The sequence below is a fragment of the Amphiura filiformis genome, chromosome 12 (assembly GCF_039555335.1).
Source record: "Amphiura filiformis chromosome 12, Afil_fr2py, whole genome shotgun sequence".
NCBI classification, from domain to species: Eukaryota; Metazoa; Echinodermata; class Ophiuroidea; order Amphilepidida; family Amphiuridae; genus Amphiura; species Amphiura filiformis.
In genome coordinates, this window is record NC_092639.1 from 30,843,545 (window position 1) to 30,869,547 (window position 26,003).

The window sequence follows — 26,003 nt, forward strand, 5'->3', positions numbered from 1 at the left end:
AACCAAAATTATCAAAAATGTTCAAAAATGTTTTATCTCAAAATGTAAACAGACAAGAATAATATAACCACCATACATAAATTAGTGTTCCCTGATGTATGCATGGTATTTTTATTTTGGGGGTCAAAGGTCATTAAGGGGACACTTCCTGTTTTTAGCTGAATAACTTCAAGAATTTTCATCTCAAGAACTGAACATGTTAGAATTTTTTATTTAAAATTGGAACAATGCATTTTGTCGGTGTACATAAGGGTTTTTTTCATTGAGGTCAAAGGTCATTAAGGGGGTCAAAAGGTCAATCAAAAATTTTCAAAAATCAAAATCCATGTATAAGTTCCGATTAAGCTGAAATTCACCAGGAATATTTCTTATGACATCCTAAGCACAATGCAAGAGCAGTTGACCCCATCCGTAACCCAGGGGTCAAGTTATAGGGTCAAATTGCGGCTTGTATTCAGCGTCTGTTGACTCTAGTGTTTTTCTTTATTTAATTTTTAATCAATTAATTAATTCATTTTGTAGTGGGGGAAATGTTCCCTTATACATGTATATTTTTTCATGTTCCTCGTATCATGCTTGACAAAATAAGGTCTTGCTTTTTTATTTATTTCGCCCCTTGTGTTTTTTCTTTATTTTATTTTAAATGTTGGGCTTGGTCCCTTCTATTTTCTATGTTTTTCATATCATGCTTGACAAGATAATGTCTTGCGTTTTACTTATTTCGTCCCTTATGTTTTTCTTTATTTTGTTCTTAATTAATTTTGTAGTAGGATAAATCTCCTTGTATTTTTTTTCATGTTCCTCGTATCATGCTTGACAAGATGAGGTCTTACTTTTTATTTATTTCGTCCCTTATGTTTTTCTTAATTTTATTTTTGATTAAATTATTGATTAATTTTGTATTGTGGGACATGCTCCCTTATATTTGTTAGCATGTTCCTTTTCAGCTACCAGGTAGGCAGAAATGTAAAAGTCTGAACTTCACTTGAACCACAGATATTGGAACACAGTTGCCACTCTGTAACATAAAATTAACTTTTAACTTTTAACTAGCCATCGTTACCATGGTTACCGAGCATTGGTTAGCAGGCATACAGTCCGACAATGTACTGGGAGCTAGGAGAATGGTTCAGAGATCACATCTTTTCAACTACACCAAGTACTAAGTAGGCCACTATCAGGACATTATTATTTGTATTTTTGCTCATGTTCTCTGTCATCTTTTACTTAGCTATCAGGACTTACCTAAAATTAAGAAAAGTATTACTTACCTCAGTAACAAATAAAGTGCCCTATTCTTTAAATTAATTGATTTGAAGAATATGGCACTTTATTTAATACCTCGCTATACTAGTATACAATGTAGATACAATGTACCTCAGACTTCTAGTTCACAGTACTACATCAGTACATGTAGGCTTGCTAAGTAGAGCATATCCAAATTTGTAAATCTGAAACGTATCGTAATCCAAACTTCTGAAATGTAGGCCTATATATCGTAGCAGGTGAAATATTTGGAATGGTGGAAGCACAGAGTCCAGGCATCGTACATGTACATCAACAACGTTTACGCGGATGCCCGGCGCGGATGGTTCGAAGGGATTTCGTCAGACGCTCCGAATCCGATGAGGGCGACATTTGCTGTGTTTTAGTGCTGTGTTCGTAAACACAGCAAATTTTTCTGTCGCTAAATCGTGCAGCACATGTGGTTCGCTGCATAAAAAAAAAAAAAAAAAATTGTTGTGTTGCCCTCAACCGTCCGACCCTAAATCCTGAAAAATCAGGGTCGCAATTTTTTTTTTTTTTTTTTGAATGATGATTTTTACAGATTTGTTCAAAAAATCAATGTTTTTCACTTTGAATTAATATTTTATTGAAAGACTAGTCTTTAATTGATGTCTAACAGGTATCCAGAAGTCAAAATTGACAAATGTCCCCTAATTGAAGAAGCATTATTTAATATTTGAGGGAATTTTTAAAAACTGAAGGTTTAAAAAAAAAAAAAAAGAAATCCGACCGTCCGACCCAACTTTCCCATTTTCCCACTTGAGGGCAACACAACAATATTTTTTTTTGCCTAATGGTGAAAATAGCCTTGACCTAAATAAGGGCGAGAGGTACCATATCAGGCTAAATTTTAAATTGATATAAAACATTTGTTTTTTTTTTTTTTTTAAAAATTAATTTTTGTTGTATAAAGAAATCTGTATCTGGCGTGAATTACACTACAGTTTTTATTCCTAAGGCTCTTTGACTTCTTCAAATAATTTTTTTAATGATAGCGTGAATCCCCTGGCCCTCTATAATTACGCACAAAAGATCAACCCCCCTTAATATCAACCAGTTGACCAGGGTGATGAAAAAGTGATGAAATGACACCAAAAGCTTAACAAAGCTTAACATATTATTGTCTTTGGGTCTTTGGTAAAAAAGAAAATCAGTCGCAAATCCACTTTGGCCAATTAGCAACAGCTGTTTTTCATTACATTCAGCCAGGTTTCCAAAATGCAAAATCTTGGTCAGTCGGACCCACCAGGTACAGGATATTTTTACGCCGTCTAGGCTAAGCCCTGTTTGGAAGGAATATCAGCACTTGTCATCAAGTTCCCAGACAGTAGAAAATACTTTATATCACAAAGCATATGAAATTAATTGTTTAAAATACCAATATTTTGTTGAAATTGTCTGCAATTTTCAAATATTTGTAAGTTCAAATGCAGACTCATCAAGACCCTTTGATGAACATGCATTCTTGATTGTGATTATTGGATGTTTTAGATTACTTACTTCCCATTCTATTGATACCAAACTTCTAGCTGAATAACAGTGTATTTTCCACAAAAGTTTGAAACCTGATTACATTAAAAAAATGCAAATTTGGGAAAATTTTTGACAGATTACCATAATTGATATCATGCTTATCTTCATTTCAGATAATTTGGTGCATTCTTTTTCTAGCATAAATCACAACTGGAAGCCAATCATCTGATCTTGTTTGCTGCTTCACTGCTGGACAAACATCCATTGATTCCATGATGGATTCTTGATAAGCAGAATAAATCCAAAGCTGTGACTTCTCATGTTGAATGTATGATTGGCACACCTTAATTTGCATTTTTGTAGATAAATTGGAACAATGAAATAAGTGAAATATTTTTCACCATTTACTTGTATATTTTGTAGAATTTACATTTATTCTTTGGACAAATTGAAATCTCATGTTAGGAGACATAGGATGAAATATGTATGTGATCAAAGAAACATAAGATTTGTATGCTGTGGAAAACATGGTGGACGGAAGAACTTGAACATCTGCAAGTATCATCAAAAGAGTGCTGCATATTCTGCTAATCTTAAGTACATCAGAACTCACGCAAAAGAGAAACCATATCAATGTGAATATTGTCAAAAATGCTTTGCTCAAAATGGTACTCTAACTAGACACCTGAAAACTCACATCGCATTTTTTTTTATATGGAAACATCTGTGAGTGATAGTTTCATTTTTATTTGAATTCATGCACATGATTGTTGCACAGAAAAGTAAACTTGCTATGAAAAGAAATTTACATGCATTAAGTGAGCATGCAATCCTGCTATAGTCCATATACCTTCCTCGAGTCAGTAATGTTAAATCGAAATAATTTGTGCAGGAATCAGTATATTAGTTGAATTGCTTGCATCATTTCCTTTCTAAAAATGTATAATTTTATTTCTCACAATTACATTTAGACATGTATACAATAAAAATAACTAAGTAATATCTAAATTACTGACTTGAGGAAGGTAAACAGACCTAATGCTGCCCAAGGCAAAATGAATTGTTCATAATTTTTAGATTTCAACAAATTGTGAACCGAACCGAACACCACTTAAAAATATAGCTTCAAGTTGTGTATGTAAAACATGTCACATGCATTAAATATAGCTAGTATTAATTAGGTTGTGATTGTTTAATAAATAAATAAATAAATAACAAATTGAATTTACTAGCGGGATACCCGCGCTTCGCGCGGGTCCCCGCTACATGAGTAAATGGGAGCGTTCACTATAACAGGAAGAATTACTGAACAGGTATAGGATCATTGAAAAGGTACATTTTTATTTATAAAATCTAAATCTGTCTCTTCTTACATTTTCTTTTTAAGTTTCTTCTGCTTAGCTTGTGATTTTCCGTTTCCATGTTATTTATTTATTTAACCCATTCCCATTATTTTCTAAATCTGTTCTTTCTTACATTTCCCTTTTAGCATCTTTTTTTTTTTTGCTGCTTGATTTCCCGTTTCCATGTTTTTTACTTAATTCTGTTCTCATTATTTTAGCTTCTTTTTTTCCTTACATTTCCTGATTAGTTTCTTTCCTTCTTTGTTTCTTTCCCGTTTCATTTAGTTACTACCCGTTGGCCTAATTACTCATACCTTTTTGTCCTCATTTTAATTTAATTTTTCTTTATAGTACCGCTTCATGTTGTTTATACAACACACATCTTTTCCCCGTATTTATTACACCCTTTCATAGCGTGTCTGCGGACGTGTTCACCCGGTATCCCGTGACCCGTCCATGTACCTTTTTGTCCTTTATTTTTTTCTTTCCGTATTATCATGTCCACTGGTCTCTGGCTCGCAAGTCGTGTGGCTCTGCGCCGTTTACGCGCGCATTGGCGTAATGCGCATTACGCACGCGGTGCCGACACGCTGCCGGCCAGCTGCAATGACGCGTAGGCTGGTAACCGATTTTCATAACAAAAACCCTGTTTTTACCCACTTTTTCACTGTTTTTGCAGCCAATTCTTGACCGTTTCTAACCAAATTTTCGCATAACCGTCTCGGTATATGGTTCAATGTCCCGTATGAATTTGGTGATATTTGGATCGAAACTGACGGAGCCTTTATGTGCATACATAGATACATAGATAGATACATACAACATTCCCCTATTTATAGTAAGATAGGGCACATCACAATGGTGTTTAGATTTGTTGTTTATTTGCTTGTTTTTCTTCATTTATTTCTAGTATTTTTATTTCATTTTCACATTATAACAGGATGAAGACTTTGATATATAATTCCCAGAGCACCACTGATTTTAAGTTAATTATGTCCACCAAAAACCATTACAAAACTACAGGAACAGGCTTTCATTTGCTGAAGGAGTAGATAGTCTCCCATTCTGTCCAAGGAATCAAGAAAAATGAATGTATACCCGATTAGAACAAAAGGGCCATGACTACACACAACCTGTTGTTTCCAGAGGGTTAAAATTTCAAACAGTATAATTGTTTTTAAAGAAGATGTATAATGAACAATGTTTTTTCATTACATTCAGCTAGTTTCCAAAAATGCAATTTAAAGGCATATATTGGAATGTCATCTTTCCCTGGGTAAGATCTGATACCAGGCCAGGCCATGGCCAGAGGGTAACATGAGTAGGTTTGTTTCACCTTGAAGGCAAGGATAGTCTTGCTTATATGGGCTAACTTTCCCCTAGGCCATCCAATATTGCATGAATTAGTAGGACTACAACTTGCATCTACTGGTACATGGTCAGTTTATTATATACTCCTATTTCCACATCTGTTAATTTTATATGGGCCTCTCAATCTTGGTCGGTCGGGCCCAGGGACAGTATATTTTTAGTCTGTCGTACTATGCTAAGCGCTGTTTGGAATGAATATCTGCTAGGGTTCTATATCACAAAGTTTATGAAATTAAAGACCCATTCAGTGATTTGCTCATCCGGACGATAGTAAAAATCATCAAAATTCAGATTTTGGTACCTTTTTTAATTGTCATAGATGTACTAACATAGCCTGCTAGTGGTTCAGCCGAAAGAGGTGTATTTAAGACAATACGGTATTTTAGATGACAAATGACAATTTGAATGACCTATCCTTCACTTTTAAGCAATTAATAAACAATTTTAATTTTTCAGAAGTTCGCTGAAATCACTGAATGGGACTTTAATTTCTTTAAATGACAATATTTCACTGATTTTGTTGAAATTATCTGGCTGCAATTGTTAAATATATATAGGTTGTTAATTGGTCAATCCCCTTTGATGATCGTCCTTGATCGTGATTATTGGATAGTTTAGACTGCCTACATTCTATTGATCATACTAAACTTCTAGCAGAATAATAATTTACATATGCAAATTTAGGAAAAATTGGACAATACCATTGATATTGAATATGTTTATCATCATTTCAGATAATTTGGTGCATTCTAGCATAAGTTACCACTAGAAGCCAATACAGAAGTCATCTGGTCCTGTTTGCTGCTTCACTGCTGGACAAACATCCATTGATTCCATAATGGATTCTTACGCAGAATAAATCCAAAGCTGTGACTTGCATGCATCTTCTCATGTTGAATATATGATTGACACCTCAATTTACATCTCTGTAGATAAAATGGAACAATGGAAATGATACAATTTTCACCATTTCCTTGTATATTTTGTGGAATTTACTTTTATTCTTTGGACAAATTTAATTCTCATGTTAAGAGACATAGGTTGAAATATGTACATGCTCAAAGAAACATAAGATGTGCATGCTGTGGAAAACATGGTGGACGGAAGAACTTGAATGTCTGCGAGTATCGTCAAAAGGGTGCTGCATATTCTGCTAATCTTACAAAATGCATCAAAACTCACACCACATATCAATGTACATATTGTCAAAAATGCCCTGCACAAAAAGCTGCTCTCAAAGAACATATCAAAACTCACACCATAGAGAAATCCTATCAGTGTGAGCATTGTCTGAAATGCTTTGCAGCAAGCAGGTATCTCAAACAACACATAATCAGAACTCACACAAAAAAGAGACCTTATCAGTGTGAATATTGTGAGAAATATTTTGGAGAAAGTAAAGATCTCACTAGACACATCAGAACTCACACCAAAGAGAAACCCTATCAGTGTGAGCACTGTCAGAAATGCTTTGCGCGAAGTAATACTCTCAAAGATCACATCAGAACTCACACCAAAGAGAAACCCTATCAATGTGAGCAATGTCAGAAATGCTTTGCACAAAACGGTACTCTAAAAGCACACATCAGAACTCACACCAATGAGAAACCATATCAATGTGAGCAATGTCAGAAATGCTTTGCACACAAAGGTACTCTCAAAAAACACATCAGAACTCACACCAAAGAGAAACCCTATCAGTGTGATCAATGTCATAATTGCTTTGCTCAAAGTAGTCATCTCAAGAGACACATCACAACTCACACCAAAGTGAAACACCCTTTGCGGAACATGCATTTTTTAAATGGAAACATCTGAGTGATAGTTGCATTTTTATTTGAATTCATATGATTGTTGCACAGAAAAGTAAACTTGCTATGAAAAGAAATTTACATACGTTAAGTAAGCATGCAGCATGCTATACCTGCCTCGAGTCAGTAAAGTAAAATCGAAATTGTGAGATTTTCTTAAAAACATAAATTTTGCAGGAATCGGTTACATGTATGCTAGTTGAATTCCTTGCATCATTTTCCTTTCTGAAAATGTATACTTTTATTTGCTAAAGTACTTCTCACAATTACATTTTAGTCATACCATAAAAATAATAACAACAAATAAATAAATAAATAAAAACAATATATAATTTACTGACTCGAGGAAGGTACCAGATTATACCTAGATGCTGCCCAAGGCAAAATGAATTCTTCATAATTTGTAGATTTCAACAAATTGTGAACCGAACACCACTTAAAAACTTAGCTTCAGGTTGTGCATGTAAAACATGTCACATGCATTATATACAAAATGTACCTACTATTAGGTTGTGATTGTTTGATAAATAATAACGAATTAGATTTATACTCGGGCACATCACAATGGTGTTTAGATTTATTGTTTGTTTGCTTTTCTTCATTTTTTTAGTGTTTTTATTTCATTTTCACATTATAAAGGATGAAGACTTTCATATCTAATTCCCAGAGCACCATTGATTCTAAGTTAATCATATCCACCAAAAATCGTTACAAAACTATAGGAACAGGCTTCCATTTGCTGAAGCAGTAGATAGTCTTCCCATTCTGTCCAAGGAACTCAAGATAAATGAATGTATACCCGATTAGAACGGAAGGGCCATGATTACACACAACCTGTTATATTATTTACATGTATAGTCATTTTCACAATCAATGTTGTAACTTTTGTTTCCCGAGGGCCAAAATTTCAAACCGTATAATTGTTTAACGAGATAATATAATGAACGATGTTTTTTCATTACATTCAGCTAGTTTCCAAAAATGCAATATAAATCTTGGTCAGTCTGACTCGGTCAGGCCCAGGGACAGGATATTTTTTGTCTGTCGTACTAGGCTAAGCGCTGTTTGGAATGAATATCTGCTAGGGTTCTATATCACAAAGTATAGGGTGCACAACTTATAAGTTCCCCCCTGCATATTTTTTAAAATAAATCGAAAACTATTTGACGAAATACAGACCTGTAAAATGATATGGGTATAGCCTTATTTGTTTTACACATGTGGACCAAATTTTAGCGTCACACGTCATTGCGTTCAGTCACAATGGTTCATTATGTAAAAAAAGGATACCGTTTTAAACACTGTTAAAAGTTGCATCTGAGTCCATATGGACTCAATTCTCAAACAAGACAGTAGGCCAGGGATATTCATGTGTTTGTAAAAGAAAACTTAATCTTTGGTATTCTTATTCTTCTTCAAAAGCAAAGCAGGTGTTTTATTCTTTTCGTTTTAATAAATGTCTGAGATGGAAGGGATATGTACTGCAGTGAGAATAGACCACATCGCCAGTAGTTCATCACATGTGAAAAGTCACATTTTAATAATACCGTTTTTCTTCGCGGTAGAGCAATAGTTTGCTGGATGAAAATGTACCGGTGAAAGAAAATGCTCGTTGTATGGGAGTTGCGCCTAATGCAATTCGAAAATTGAGAACAAAATTTCAGTTGACAGTAGACTTGTCCAAGTCTTTAGGGTGTCCCCTCCCCCTCCCCAAAGTTATTAAAATACTATAGGCCTAAGCACGTCCACAATATACTATTCCCATATTCATCCAGGCGGTCCTCTCTATTTATATCCACTCACTAATCTTAGCCACGCGACTTACTAATTAGTTAAGATAATGTATACTCACACTTTAATGCCAAACCCCAGGGCCCCCAGGGTCAGTGTTATGTTACAAACCAGAGCGATCATGATTTTGATCTACTCACGGCCTCATTGTGAGTGTCCGTGCCTTCGGCACGGACACTCACGTAGCGTGCCTTCGGCACGCTGGCTTGAGACATAGTGACAGTGGTACTGCGGTCGTGTATGAGTCAGGGAATCGCCAATGACATGCGTGCCTACGGCACTATTTGGTTTTTGCCTAAACTCTCCTCCCGACTATTTCTCTGGTATCCCTCGCCGCCTTCGGCGGCGGTATATCGGCCCAACTCCGCCTTCGGCGGAGACTAATTTTCTGCCTCAATGAATGGTGTTTTTGCAATCATAGACCCTGGAAGATGTTACAATAGACTAATTTTCTAGATTATCATGATTAGCCTACTCCAACTCATTTTCTGCCTTAAAAAATTCAATGCAGGGTCTATGAACTTATGGAGCATTTTTCTGACTTAGAAAATGTTTAGAGTCAAAGAAAAGGACAAAGCCTTGAATCAAGGCTAGTTGACAGGAGAGGTGAAAAATTAGCTGTTAATGAAATCCTCTCACAACATGTCATTCCCTACCATGGTGCTATTGGTGCACATTTCATATTCATGGATAATAATGCTACACCTCATCGTGCCATGATAACGAACGCATACCTGGAGAATCAGGGTATTGAAAGAATGGATTGGCCAGCAAAATATCTTGACATGAACCCCATTGAGCATCTTTGGGACCATGTCAATGAAAACACAACACTGCAAGAGCTAACCCGAGCAATCCAACATGTATGGAACAACATGGACCAGCAACGGGTCCGGAATTTAATAAACAGCATGCGGCGACGTTGCAATGCACTTGTCAACAGTGCAGGAGGACACATCCCCTACTAAACATCTAGACTTTAAGTTTTATTTCCATTACAAACACATGGACAGGCCTAACATACTGTATTGTTTGACAATCGACTCCTATGGACTCAGGTGCAACTTATAAAACTCCTCCTTTTTTTACATAATGAACCATTGTGGCCAAACGCAATGATGTGTGACACTACAAATTGGCACAGATTTGTAAAACAAATAAGGTTATTCATAACCTTTTACAATTTTACATTTCGTTAAATAATTTTCGATTTATTTCAAAAAGCATTAGGGGGAACTTATAAGTTGTGCACTGTATATATGAAATTAAAGGCCCATTCAGTGATTTGCTCATCTGGACGATCGCAAAAATCATCAAAATTCAGATATTGGTACCTTAATTTTTTATTGTCATAGATGTAGCCTGCTAGTGGTTCAGCTGAAAGACGTGTATTTAAGACAAAATACGGTATTCTACATGACAAATGACAATTTGAATGACCTATCCTTCACTTTTAAGCAATTAATAAACAATTTTAATTTTTCACACATTCGCTGAAATCACTGAATGGGACTTTAATTTCTTAAAATGACAATATTTCACTGATTTTGTTGAAATTTTCTGGCTGCAATATTTAAATATATATAGGTTGTTAATTGGTCAATCCCCTTTGATGATCGTCCTTGATCGTGATTATAGTTTAGACTGCCTACATTCTATTCATACAAAACTTATAGCAGAATAATAATTTACACATATGCAAATTTAGGAAAAATTGGACAATATCATTGATATTGAATATGTTTATCATCATTTCAGATAATTTGGTGCATTCTAGCATAAGTTACCACTAGAAACCAATACAGAAGTCATCTGGTCCTGTTTGCTGCTTCACTGCTGGACAAACATCCATTGATTCCATAATGGATTCTTACGCAGAATAAATCCAAAGCTGTGACTTGTATGCATCTTCTCATGTTGAATATATGATTGACACCTTAATTTACATCTCTGTAGAAAAATGGAACAATGGAAATGATACAATGTTCACCATTTTCTTGTATATTTTGTGGAATTTACTTTTATTCTTTGGACAAATTGAATTCTCATGTTAAGAGACATAGGTTGAAATATGTACTTGCTCAAAGAAACATAAGATGTGCATGCTGTGGAAAACATGGTGGACGGAAGAACTTGAATGTCTGCGAGTATTGTCAAAAGGGTGCTGCATATTCTGCTAATCTTACAAAATGCATCAAAACTCACACCACATATCAATGTACATATTGTCAAAAATGCTTTGCACAAACAGATGGTCTCAAAGAACATATCAAAACTCACACCATAGAGAAATCCTATCAGTGTGAGCATTGTCTGCAATGCTTTGCAGCAAGCAGGTATCTCAAAAAACACATAATCAGAACTCACACAAAAAAGACCTTATCAGTGTGAATATTGTGAGAAATATTTTGTAGAAAGGAAAGATCTCACTAGACACATCAGAACTCACACCAAAGAGAAACCCTATCAATGTGAGCAGTGTCATAAATGCTTTGCACAAACAAGTGCTCTCAAAGCACACATCAGAATTCACACCAAAGAGAAACCCTATCAGTGTAAGTATTGTCATGCATGCTTTGCACGAAGTAGTAATCACAAAAGACACCTCAAAACTCACACCAATGAGAAACCCTATCAGTGTGAGCATTGTCATACATGCTTTACACAAAAAAGTAACCTCAAAGAACACATCAGAACTCACACCAAAGAGAAACCCTATCAGTGTGAGCAGTGCCATAAATGGTTTCCACATAAAGGTACTCTCAACAGACACACCTCAACTCACACCAAAGAGAAACCCTATCAGTGTGAGCAGTGTCACAAATGCTTTACACAAAAAGGTACTCTCAAAGAACACATCAGAACTCACACCAAAGAGAAACCCTATCAGTGTGAGCATTGTCAAAAATGCTTTGCGCGAAGCAGTCATCTCAGAGGACACATCAGAACTCACACCATGGAGAAACCTTTAACAATGTGAATATTGCGAGAAATGCTTTTCAAGAAGTGGTGATCTCACTGGACACATAGTAAACTTGCTATGAAAAGAAATTTACATGCATTTAACCTGTTTTACTGGTGTGCAGGCTTAATTGCTAAGAAGGGTTGATCGGTTTTCTTATTCTTTTTTTTTTCTGGAAGTTACTAAGGACATGCGCCATGAATTAAGGGCAAAACACAATACATGCTTAAAATTAAAATATAATCATGCTTCAAACAAATGAATGTAAGCCATCCCAGGTTTGTCATAAGCCTACAAAACCATATCGGGGGGGGCACTCATATAGAAAAGTGGTAAGCATGCACTTCAGAAACGCACCCTTAACAAGGACAACCGTCGTGTCTTCAAAATGACCCTTAACAAGGATAATGGTTTGTTAACCATACCCTTAACAAGGTCAAAGTTACAAGTGGATTAAAATGCAACGTACCCTTATTGTGCTCCAAGCCTGCATGGGAAAGACCACCATCCTATTATAGATATTGTTTTAGTGACCTTTTTAAGTGGCTCCCTGACGTTTTTCTCATTTAGGGCCTGCATTAGGGGCTGTGCAATAATTATGCAAATTTTACTGCTCGCTGCGCTCGCATCATATATCTAGACCATATAAGGTTTGCAAATTGGGATCCCAAAATTTGGCATGTGCAAGGTTGGGGGGCAAGCAATATTTGGCAGGCAGAGAGGAGGGGGGGGGGAGCAATTTTTGGCGGGCCCGGTGGCTCATAATTATTGCACAGCCCAATATTAGGGCAGGATTATCTTATTATGACGTAAGATTGCGGGGGTAAGAATGTGATTGGATTTATCCACCCTTAGCACGCGGACACATGGTGTCAAAAAGACACCCTTATTTGCTTGGCTTACTGTATTTTGCAAAGTGACATGAAATGAAACAGATTTTTAAAGTCTCCATAAACCAGTTTATGATTGCTATGATTTGTTATTATTCATATGTGTTTTAATGACCTACATTAAATTATCAAGCATTTGAAAAGTTTTTTTTCAATCATTGATAGCTCAAGAAGTTGACCTTGAAAAGAAATGTATGTATGCAAACTTTGAAATTGCTTGTGTTTATACTTTAAGGGGGCAATGAGCCCGTTTCGCATTTTTGTCACTCGCTGCGCTCGCATCATATATCTAGACCATATAAGGTTTGCAAATTGGGATCCCAAAAATTTGGCATGTGCAAGGTTGGGGGGCAAGCAATATTTGGCAGGCAGAGAGGAGGGGGGGGGGGGAGCTATTTTTGGCGGGCCCGGTGGCTCATAATTATTGCACAGCCCAATATTAGGGCAGGATTATCTTATTATGACGTAAGATTGCGGGGCTAAGAATGTGATTGGATTTATCCACCCTTAGCACGGACACATGGTGTCAAAAAGACACCCTTATTTGCTTGGCTTACTGTATTTTGCAAAGTGACATGAAATGAAACAGATTTTTAAAGTCTCCATAAACCAGTTTATGATTGCTATGATTTGTTATTATTCATATGTGCTTTAATGACCTACATTAAATTATCAAGCATTTGAAAAGTTTTTTTTCAATCATTGATAGCTCAAGAAGTTGACCTTGAAAAGAAATGTATGTATGCAAACTTTGAAATTGCTTGTGTTTATACTTTAAGGGGGCAATGAGCCCGTTTCGCATTTTTGTCACTCGCTGCGCTCGCATCATATATCTAGACCATATAAGGTTTGCAAATTGGGATCCCAAAAATTTGGCATGTGCAAGGTTGGGGGGCAAGCAATATTTGGCAGGCAGAGAGAGGGGGGGGAGCTATTTTTGGCGGGCCCGGTGGCTCATAATTATTGCACAGCCCAATATTAGGGCAGGATTATCTTATTATGACGTAAGATTGCGGGGCTAAGAATGTGATTGGATTTATCCACCCTTAGCACGGACACATGGTGTCAAAAAGACACCCTTATTTGCTTGGCTTACTGTATTTTGCAAAGTGACATGAAATGAAACAGATTTTTAAAGTCTCCATAAACCAGTTTATGATTGCTATGATTTGTTATTATTCATATGTGTTTTAATGACCTACATTAAATTATCAAGCATTTGAAAAGTTTTTTTTCTATCATTGATAGCTCAAGAAGTTGACCTTGAAAAGAAATGTATGTATGCAAACTTTGAAATTGCTTGTGTTTATACTTTAAGGGGGCAATGAGCCCGTTTCGCATTTTTGTCACTCAAGTTGAAATTTGTAAGTTATAACTTTATTTCAGATTCTTACAGAGTATTTTATTAATATTTTAACAAGACATTTTATAGGAAATATAAAAAATGATTCCAAAAATGCAATTTAAATCTTGGTCGGTCGGGCCCAGGGACAGAATATTTTTTCGGTGTACTAGGCTAAGCGCTGCATGTTTGGAAGGTGTATTTGGGCTCTATATCACAAAGCACTGTGATCACAAAGTATCTAAACTGGCCTCAAAAAGAAACTTACAATTTTTCACAAGGTCATATCTTAAATCCTGTCTATAAAAATCCTGTCTATAAAAATGAACAAAAAGTACGTACACACAGGAAAACTTCAATACTCTATTCTGAACACATGTCAATAACCAAGCAGTTGTTTTCTTTTCTTTTGCCGGGTTCCAATTATTCCCGGAAGCTGTTCCGTGTCAGTGCATTTTGCTGTTGTGTCAGTTGGACAACTGTTTGGTTACTGACCAGTGTTTAGAGTAGAGTATTGAAGTAATCCTGTGTGCAATTTTTGTTCATTTTTATGAAAAGGATTTCAAGATATGACCTTAAGATGTGACGCTATTCTCTGTAGATCTGTCTGTGACTGCTAATGTGAGGCCGTCGTAGGTCGTACGGGGCCCAAACTTGGTGGGTGGGTGTAGTTCTGTCCTGGCAAAAAGAAGTTAATCTTCGTTAAGTCATCTGACCCCGGGGCCCCCTCCCAGAGGTCATCTGAGGTCAAATTACTAAAAACTCGTATGGGCATGAAACGTGGAAGGTACGGTCAACATTTAGAGCCAACATTTTGGAAGGTCATTTTGGGGTCATCCGAGGTCACCCAGGGGTCATCTGAAGTCAAATTAGTAAAAACTCATATGGGCATGACACTTGGTGGGTACAGACAACATTTAGAGCCAAAATTTTGGAAGGTCATTTTGGGGTCATCCGAGGTCACCCACGGGTCATCTGAGGTCAAATTAGTAAAAACTGTCGTATGGGTATGAAACTTGGTGGGTACAGTCAACATTCCGAGCCAAATTTTTGGAAGGTCATTTTGGGGTCACCAGGGGTCATCTGAGGTCACATTAGTAAAACCTGTCACATGGGCAGGTAATCGCGCCCAGCCGAGAACCGCCAAATATGGGTAAGACACGGTTTCAGATTTGAAGCAGGTTTGACTGCCAAAAATGAGCCCCAAACCACTTTTTAATATGAAATGATATATCTCATTAACTAATGAAAAATTATTTTGTAATTATTGATAGCACAAGAAGTTGACCTTGACAAGAAATGTATGTATAACCGCCTTGTATGAAATTAATTGCTTAAAATGACAATATTTCAGCGATTTTGTTGAAATTGTCAGCAATTTTTAAATAAAGTTGTTTTCTTGGTCAACAGCCATTGATGATCGTCTTGATCGTGATTATTGGTTACCGTAGTAAAGACTGCCGACATTCTATTGATACAAAACTTCTAGCAGAATAATAATTTCCACAGAAGTTTGAAACCTCGTAAAAAATATGCACATTTGGGAAAAAATGGACAGATAACCAACCATTGATATTGAATAATGTTTATCATCATTTCAGATAATTTGGTGCATTCTAGCATAAGTTACAACTGGAAGCCAATACAGAAGTCATCTGATCTTGTTTGCCGCTTCACTGCTGGAAAAGCATCTCCTTTCCGTCATGGATTCTTTGATATGCAGAATAAATCCAAAGCTCGGACTTGCATGCGTCTTCTTATGTGTATGATAACACCTTAATCTCTGTAGATAAATTGGAACAATGAAAGTGAAATATTTTTCGCCGTATACTTGTATATTTTGTGGAATTTACCTTTATTCTTTGGACAAATTGAAATCACATGTTAAGAGACATCGGTTGAGATATGTACGTGCTCAAAGAAACACAATATGCGTATGCTGTGGAAAACATGGTGGAAGGAAGAACTTGAATGTCTGCGAGTATTGTCAAAAGAGTGCTGCATATTCTGATAATCTTAAAAAATACATCAGAACTGACGTCAAAGGGAAACCATATCATTGCGACTATTGTCAAAAATGTTTTGCACGAAAAGTTACTCTCAAACTACATCTCAGAACTCACACCAAAGAGAAACCCTATCAATGTGAGCATTGTCATAAATGCTTTGTACGAAGTAGTCATCTCAAAGAACACATCAGAACTCACACCAAAGAGAAGCCCTATCAGTGTGAGCACTGTCAGAAATGCTTTGCACAAAAAGGTACTCTCACAGAACACATCAGAACTCACACCAAAGAGAAACCATATCAGTGTGAGCAGTGTCATAAATGCTTTGTACGAAGTAGTCATCTCAAAGAACACATCAGAACTCACACCAAAGAGAAATCCTATCAGTGTGAGCATTGTCAGACATGCTTTGCGCAAAGTAGTAATCTCATAATGCACATCAGAACTCACACCAAAGAGAAGCCCTATCAGTGTGAGCACTGTCAAAAATGCTTTGCACGAAGTAGTACTCTCAAAAGACACATCAAAACTCACACCAAAGAGAAACCCTATCAGTGTGAGTATTGTCAAAAATGCTTTGCACGAAGTAGTACTCTCAAAAGACACATCAAAACTCACACCAAAGAGAAACCCTATTAGTGTGAGTATTGTCACAAATGCTTTACACAAAAATGTACTCTCAAAGACCACATCAAAACTCACATCAAAGAGAAACCCTATCAATGTGAGCATTGTCATACATGCTTTACACATAAAGGTAACCTCAAAGAACACATAAGAACTCACACAAAAGAGCAACCCTATCAGTGTGAGCATTGTCACAAATGCTTTACACAAAAATGTACTCTCAAAAGACACATCAAGACTCACACCAAAGAGAAACCCTATCAGTGTGAGCATTGTCATATATGCTTTACACAAAGGTAACCTCAAAGAACACATAAGATCTCACACCAAAGAGCAACCCTATCAGTGTGATTATTGTCATGCATGCTTTACACAAAGTAGTAGTCTCAAAAGACACATCAGAACTCGCCACAAAAGAGGAACCCTTGCAATGTAAGTATTGTCAAAAATGCTTTGCACGAAATAATATTTTCATAAAACACATCCGAGTTCACACCAAAGAAATCCTAGCAAGATTCTATGTTGTGGTAGTATGTAACTTGTACCTAGATAAACAATCTTGGTAACATTACTTTTGTATTTGCTAACATTACTTTTGTATTTGCTAACATTACTTTTGTATTTGCTAACATTACTTTTGTATTTGCTAAATTATTTGCATTCAAACCATTTTACACAGCCCAATATTAGGGTACGATTGTGGGGGTAAGAGTGATTGGATTTAACTACCCTTAGCACGGACACATGGTGTCAAAAAAGACACCCTTATTTTTAAGGCTTACTGTATTTTGCAAAACGAAATGAAATGAAACAGATTTTTAAAGTCTCCATAAACCAGTTTATGATTGCTACGATTTGTTATTATTCATATGTGTTTTAATGACCTACATTCAATTTATTAAGCATTTGAAAGTTTTCTTCAATCATTGATAGCTCAAGAAGTTGACCTTGAAAAGAAATGCACACTTTGAAATTGCTAGTGTTTATACTTAAAGGGTGCAAGGAGCCCGTTTCGCATTTTTGTAAAATTCAAAACGGACGAATAACTTTTTACATGAAAATATTTTGGGTAATTTCTTTACATAATATCATGTGTCTTGACAACATGATTCCTGTGTTAAAGATCAGAGGTCAGATCCCCATAATATGGGTGCAATGAGCCCCAAACTACTTTTTGATATGAAATCATGTATCTCATAGCTAATGAAAAATTATTTTTAATCATTGATAGCTTAAGAAGTTGACTTTGTCAAGAAATGTATGCATGCACAATTTGAACTTGCTTGTGTTTATACTTTGGGTGTAATGAGCCTGTTTCGCATTTTTTGTAAAATGCGAAATGGACGAATTACTTACATAAAAATATTTTGGGCAATTTCTTTGCATAATACAGTGTATCATGTATCTTGACTAAATAGACGAATAACTTTTTACATTAAAATATTTTGGTAATTTCTAATTTGCATAATATCATATATCTTGACAACATGCATTCCTGTGTTAAAGATCAAATGTCAGATCCCCATAATGTGTGTGCAATGAGCCCCAAAGCACTTTTTAATATGAAATGATATATCTCATTAACTAATGAAAAATTATTTTGTAATTATTGATAGCACAAGAAGTTGACCTTGACAAGAAATGTATGTATATGCCTGTTTCGCATTCAATGATTTACAAATATTTTTTCTTTAGTTAATAAGATATATGATTTCATGTTTAAAAAAGTGGTTTAGGGCTCATTGCACCCACAGTATGGGAATCTGACCTTTGTTTTTTACCACAGCAAAGCGTGTTGTCAAGGTATGTGATACAGGGTGTCCCAAAAAAGAGAGGCCCCTCATTGCGCCCTCTTTGTCTCCTATTTCAGAAAAGTTGATCAAGTATATGCTGGTATGTAAAGAAGCCTTTACCCGTTAGCTTTTAATAAACCAAAACAATTATTTCAATCGGCTCATAACTTTTGAAGATATGCCCTTTTAAAGAAATGTATCCGTTTTTTACTCTGTCCACTGAGGAGGTTTGGCTACTTCAAAGATTGAAAAGTGCATATACCATGCATGAATATAAAACATTCCTCGATGATAACTTTACAAAATAACAACTTTATTTTAGGTAATGGGCTTTACAGGTGGGCTTATGGGTTATGGATTTTGTTAAGTGTCATTAATTTTGGCGAAATTGATGTGGGATGGGACTTCTTTTGCTATACTTGCAAATATGTCATGTATGCTTTTCTCGGTTATTTTATGCCTTTTTGTTTTATTATATTTCTTACTTTATTGTTTCTTGCTTTCTTTTTATTGACAACATAAGTCATTTCTCTTTTTGGAATAAAAGGTAGCCCTAAAAAGGGTTGTTTAGTTTGTCTTTGGTTCTTTTGAAGTGTGTTTGCTGTGCTGCTCTGCCCTCTACCTGGTTGCCTCCATACAGGTTTCAGCCCTAGTCCTCTGGGCTCTATATCATAAAGTATATGAAATTAATTGCTTAAAATGACAATATTTCAGCGATTTGTTGAAATTGTCAGCAATTTTCAAATAAAGTTGTTTTCTTGGTCAACAGCCATTGATGATAGTCTTGATCGTGATTATTTGGTTACCGTAGTAAAGACTCCTGACATTCTATTGATACAAAACTTCTAGCAGAATAATAATTTCCACAGAAGTTTGAAACCTCATAAAAATATGCACATTTGGGAAAAATTGGACAGATTATAGATATAACCATTGCTATTGAATAATGTTTATCATCATTTCAGATAATTTGGTGCATAATTCTAGCATAAGTTACAACTGGAAGCCAATGCAGAAGTCGTCTGATCTTGTTTGCTGCTTCACTGCTGGAAAAGCTTCTCCTTTCCGTGATGGATTCTTAGAAACGCAGAATAAATCCAAAGCTCGGACCTGTGTCTTCTCATGCGTATGATAACACCTTAATCTCTGTAAATTGGAACAATGAAAGTGAAATATTTTTCGCCCTATACTTGTATATTTTGTGGAATTTACCTTTATTCTTTGGACAAATTGAAATCACAAGAGACATCGGTTGAAATATGTATGTGCTCAAAGGAACACGAGATGTGTATGCTGTGGAAAACATGGTGGAAGGAAGAACTTGAATGTCTGCGAGTATTGTCAAAAGAGTGCTACATATTCTGATAATCTTAAAAAATACATCAGAACTCACGTCAAAGGAAACCATATCATTGCGACTATTGTCAAAAATGTTTTGCACAAAAAGTCACTCTCAAACTACATCTCAGAACTCACACCAAAGAGAAACCCTATGAATGTGAGCAGTGTCATAAATGCTTTGCACAAAAAAGTGCTCTCAACGTACACATCAAAACTCATACCAAAGAGAAATCCTATCAGTGTGAGTATTGTCAGAAATGCTTTGCGCAAAGTAGTAATCTCATAAAGCACATCAGAACTCACACCAATGAGAAACCGTATCAGTGTGAGCATTGTCATACATGCTTTACACAGCATTGTCATACATGCTTTACTGTCAAAGAACACATAAGAACTCACACCAAAGAGCAACCCTATCAGTGTGATTATTGTCATGCATGCTTTGCACAAAGTGGTAATCTCAAAAGACATCGGAACTCGCCACAAAAGAGAAACCCTAGCAATGTGAGTAATTGTCAAAAATGCTTTGCAAGAAACCGTACTTTCAAAAAACACATCAGAGGTCACACCAAAGAAATCCTAGCATTGTGAAACCCTACCAATGCTATGCATGACCTGATAATTTCAGGGATAGCTCCCTCGTCGAAAAATACTTTTCTGTTAAAACATTGTGCTAAGAACATTGCAGGCTTTCAAAAGGGCAAACCGGCATTGATGAGTTATGTCCCCTAACTGAGATACAGGGTGTTCAAAAATAGTATGTAATTTTAACTTTATCGATCAAAACTTTTTTCTCCATCTACACAAAAGAGAATGATAGTATATACATTGTGTCCTACACTGTTAAGATTTAGTTAGTCATACCACAATATAAATTAGTAATACACACATAAAAGATTAGTCCATCACTGAATGACTCTCTGAGTGATTATGCAGTAACTAATTAAAAGTTTGATATTACTAATTTAGTATTATTAATTTAGCTCGTTGACTAATTTAGATCACACTGATTTACTAATGCATTGGTCGGGTCGAATTACAATGGCTAATTAATGGACATTACCAATTGCATGATTAAATATATCAATGAATGACTTAGTGTGAATGCGAACAATTAAGTGTGCTTTGACCAATTATTAAGTTTAGTGAAAAAATTATTTGGGTGATGGGTTGCCTGATTTAACTTGCAAGGCTATCCATAATATCTGCAGTCATGCATCTGCGTGTCTAGCAAAGAGGTACGAATTTGTTATTTTGTCTCAATTTTTTTATGTTTTGTGGCGTTCCTCTATGTAGATAATACTGAGGATACCCATTTGAGAGAACACTGGTTGCTCATATCAGACGATCTACAACATGATTACCACTTTGTAGACTGCTGTCTTAAATACCATATTAATATGCCATCTCTTGAAGAGATGGGGTGTAACATTAAAACACTTCATCAACGAACCGATGGTTGCGGCGCTCAATACAAGAGCAAACATTCTTTTGGGGACATTAGCCGTATTGAGGATAATTTAAAAGTAAAACGCATCGCGAATTACACTGCAAGTGGCCATGGCAAAGGCGAAGTGGATGCCGCAGCAGGTGTTTTTTTTATAAAACTGAAGCCAGGCGAGCTGTCATAACTGACCTGAACGTGTCAATTAGTGATGCTAAGTCATTGTTTGACTTTGCTATAGCAGGTAGCATAGTAAAAGTATACATTTTGTGAAAGCTTAAGGGGGTACTACACCCCTGCCCAATTTTAACCCTATTTTTGCATTTTTCTCAAAAATTATAGCACATTGGTGACAAGATATGTACAAGATAGGGGCAAGGACTACAACTGCTGCACTAGAAATTTTATTTCGACACAGACAACAGTTGTGGAGTTACAGTCAAAAATGAGGGAAAACCAATATTTGATCAATAAATCAATAACTACTTGCCTTGAGTCGCTGAATTTTCAGTGCAGTAGTTGTAGTCCTTGCCCCTATAATATACATATCTTACTTGTCACAAATGCGCTATAATTTTTGAGAAAAATGCAAAAATAGGCACAAATTGGCCAGGGGTGTAGTACCCCCTTAAGCACTGTAGAGCTCAAATATAATGTTCTCTTTGATGTGGGGGTATAAGATAAAAGATCCTATGTTATATACTGGGGTACCCAAAAGGTGGCTTTGTTACATTTTGATATGCAGCTTGGATTTCAAAACACTGTCTCTTGAGTATTCCTTCACTTAGAAGATTCAATTAGGTCTTAAAAATTGAGACTAATTTATTCTAGATTACTCATGTTTTTATCCCGTTTAAAAATATGTTTTAATTATTTTCTTATGACGTTTGCCATGAAATGTGCCAAGGGTGGCTGAGGATTAGGGGAGGAGGATTAGGGGAGGATTCATATCGTAAATTTGATTTAAAACCCCCATTAAAAATTTGAATCTAGTAAAAAAATGTCTAAATGGACTCACAGACATCTAAACCAAGTAAATAAATACAGAAGATCATTTAAAAGACCAATACTTGCTCAAAATGATTGTAAATGTGGAAAAAAGAGGTGGGGTTACATCCTCCCTACTTTTTGATTGTTTTTGCCCTCATGCTCTCTCATTTTTTAACCGATTTCCATAAAAAAGGTGTCAAAATGCTCAGGAGGATGAACCACTTCAAATGAGATGTGTACGTAAAATGTTTGAACCATTCAATTTTTTTACTATGTAACACAAAGGTACCCCAGGTTGTGACATAAGACCAAAAACAAAAAGTTAACACAAAATTAAGAAAAATTTTCATGAAAAATCTCACCTTCTTCTTGCAAGATCTCCCTAACCATTACCCCCCCCCATAAAAATACAATGTCATTTTTGGATTCCTTGTGAAATTTCCTCTCAGAATATGTATACTTTTCCTATGGTAGCATAGGAACAGAAATAATTAATTACGAAGGAAAATTGGCGCATTTCTCGACGCTGAATAAGTGAACTTTTCATGTCACACGAAAATCTACCAGTTCAAAACGCGTGGCCAAATACGGTATTTTATATGGATCTGTACTGACAGTATTACTATTAGCTACATGTATTTGAACGGGGCTTCAATTCCATCAATACTGCCGGGTTTTTTTTGGGGTTTTTTGATAAATGTTTCATTTCAAAAATACCAAATGACAGTTTGAATGCCCAGGTTTGAATGACTTATCCTTCACTTTAAGCAATTTAAACAATTATATTTTTTTCACACTTTTCCCTGAGATCACTGAATGGAACTTGCTTAAAATGACAATATTTCAGCGATTTCGTTCAAATTGGCTGCAATTTTCAAATATTTATAGGTTGTTTTCTTGGTCAACTCCGCCCCCTTTGATCATGATTATTGGACTGTTTAGACTGCCAGTTACTGCCTACATTCTATGGATACCAACTTTCCAACAGCCAAACAAGTTTGAAACCTGATAACAAAAAAACATGCAAATTTGCTAATTTAGGAAAAGTTTTAAAATTGGACAGCTAGATTACCATTGATATTGAATAATGTTTTCATCATTTCAGATAATGTGGTGCATTCTAGTATAAGTTACAACTGGAAGCCAATTCAGAAGTCATCTGGTCCTATTTGCTGCTTCACTGCTGGACAAACATCCATCGATTCCAAAGTTGTGGCTTGCGTTCGTCTTCTCATGTTGCATGTATGATTGACACCTTAATTTACATCACTATATAAATAAATTGGAACAATGAAAGTGATACAATTTTCACCATTTTCTTGTATATTTTGTAGAATTTACTTTTATTCTTTGGACAAATTTAATTCTCATGTTAAGAGACATAGGTTGAAATATGTACATGCTCAAAGAAACACAAGATGTCCTTCCTGTGGAAAACATGGTGGACGGAAAAACTTGAATGTCTCTGAGTATCGTCAAAAGAGTGATGCATATTCTGCTAATCTTAAGAAGTACATCAGAACTCACACCACAAATCAATGTGAATATTGTCAAAAATGCTTCGCACAAACAGGTGGTCTCAAAGAACACACCAAAACTTCTACCAAAGAGAAATCCCATCAGTGTGAGCATTGTCTGAAATGCTTTTCATCAAGCAATTGTCTCAAAAAACACATACGTAGAACTCACACCAAAGAGAGAGCTTATCAGTGTGAATATTGTGAGAAATGTTTTAAAGAAAGTAGCGATCTCACTAGACACATCAGAACTCACACCAAAGAGAAACCTTATCAATGTGAACAGTGTCATAAATGCTTTGCACTAGCAAATTCTCTCAAAGAACACATCAGAACTCACACCAAAGAGAAACCATATCAGTGTGATTATTGTCAAAAATACTTTACTCGAAGTAGTACTCTCAAAAGACACATCAAAACTCACATCAAAGAGTTTCAGAAACCCTATCAGTGTGAGCAGTGTCATAAATGCTTTACTCAAAAATGTACCCTCAAAGAACACATCCGAATTCACACCAAAGAGAAACCATATCAGTGTGAGCATTGTCATAAAAGCTTTGCGCAAAAAGGTACTCTCAAAAGACACAACAGAACTCACACCAAAGAGAAACCCTATCAGTGTGAGCAGTGTCACAAATGCTTTGCACAGAACGATACTCTAAAAGAACACATCAGAACTCACACCAAAGAGAAACAGAAACTGTATCAGTGTGAGCAATGTCATACATGCTTTATGCGAAGTAGTCACCTCAGAAGACACATCAGAACTCACACTGAAGAGAAACCTTATCAGTGCGAATATTGTGAGAAATATTTTTCAAGAAGTACTGAACTCACCAAACACATTAGAACTCACACCAAAGAGAAACCCTAACAGTGTGAGCAATGCATGGATGAAGTAGTCATCTCAAAAAGCACATCAGATCTCATAAGAAACCTTATCAGTGTACATATTGTGAGAAATGTTTGGCAGATAGTAGAGATGTCACTATAGACGCATCCAAACTCACTCCAAAGATAAACCTTATCAATGTGAGCAGTACCCCTTAGGGGCTGTGCAATAATTATGAGCCCCCGGGGGGGGGGGGGGAAAATTTCCGAACGGCTCGCCAAAAATTGCTTGCCCCCCCTCTCGGTCTGCCAAAAATCACTTGCCCCCCTCTCGACCCGCCAAAAAATCTTTGCCCCCCCCCTTGCACATGCCAAATTTTTATTTAAAAACGCGCCCCACGAATGTGTGCCAAAAATCTCTTGCCCCCACTCTCGGCTGGCCAAAATTGCTTGCCCCCCCTTTCGGCTTGCCAAAAATTTCTTGCCCCCCCCCAATTTTACCCTTCCCCCAGGGCTCATAATTATTGCACAGCCCCTTACCAGAAACGCAAGTCTGCACTAAGCCTGCGCATAGCCTGGACTGAAGAAATGCAGGGTAAATTTTTAACTTGCCTTAAACCTGATTATAGCCGAAATAAACACAGCCAAATTAAAAAGTCGCCACTAGTTCCATCCCCATTTGATCAGAGTCTGTTGAGTTTATGGCAAAATAATTTATATAATAATTTTCTATACACTTTTCTTCGAAGGGTGATACCAAATTTGATATCAAAATTTTAATCATCGTGAGCATAGGAACCGTTGTTTAGAAATTCGTGGTGGGTGGGTGCATCTTGACCCCAGACAGAACAAGTTTGTATCGGTTAGTGGGTCAAGGTGATTCGAGGTCATCTGAGGTCAAATTACTAAAAACTCGTATGGGCACGAAACTTGGTGGGTACTGTCAACATTTAGAGTCAAATTTTCGGAAGGTCATTTCGGGGTCATTCAAGTCACCAATTACTAAAAACTGTTGTATGGACATGAAATTTGTTGGGTCCATTCAACATAATTATATATTTAAATTTTCTGAAGGTAGAGGTGATCCAAGGTCACCCAGGGATCACCTGAGGTCAAATTACTGAAAATTGACGTATGGGCATGAAATTTCGGGTCATCCAAGGTCACCAAGAGGTCATCTG

General features: G+C 36.2%; 1 protein-coding gene across 2 annotated transcripts in view; it reads left to right on the forward strand.

Annotated features, from left to right (window-relative positions):
- Window positions 1-25,640, forward strand: part of LOC140166066 (uncharacterized) — a 41,270-nt gene extending 15,630 nt beyond the window's left edge. Inside the window, exon 2 of one of the 2 annotated variants that reach the window (XR_011860809.1) lies at window positions 6,209-8,410. Coding sequence is in view for 1 of the 2 variants with exons in the window: in XM_072189444.1 (XP_072045545.1) it covers window positions 23,765-24,865 (1,101 nt within the window). In the remaining variant the exon portion in view is untranslated. Of the gene's footprint in view, window positions 1-6,208; window positions 8,411-23,579 lie in introns of those variants that run through there. The other variant, XM_072189444.1, reaches the window with a different exon arrangement.
- Window positions 25,641-26,003: the final 363 nt, after the last annotated feature.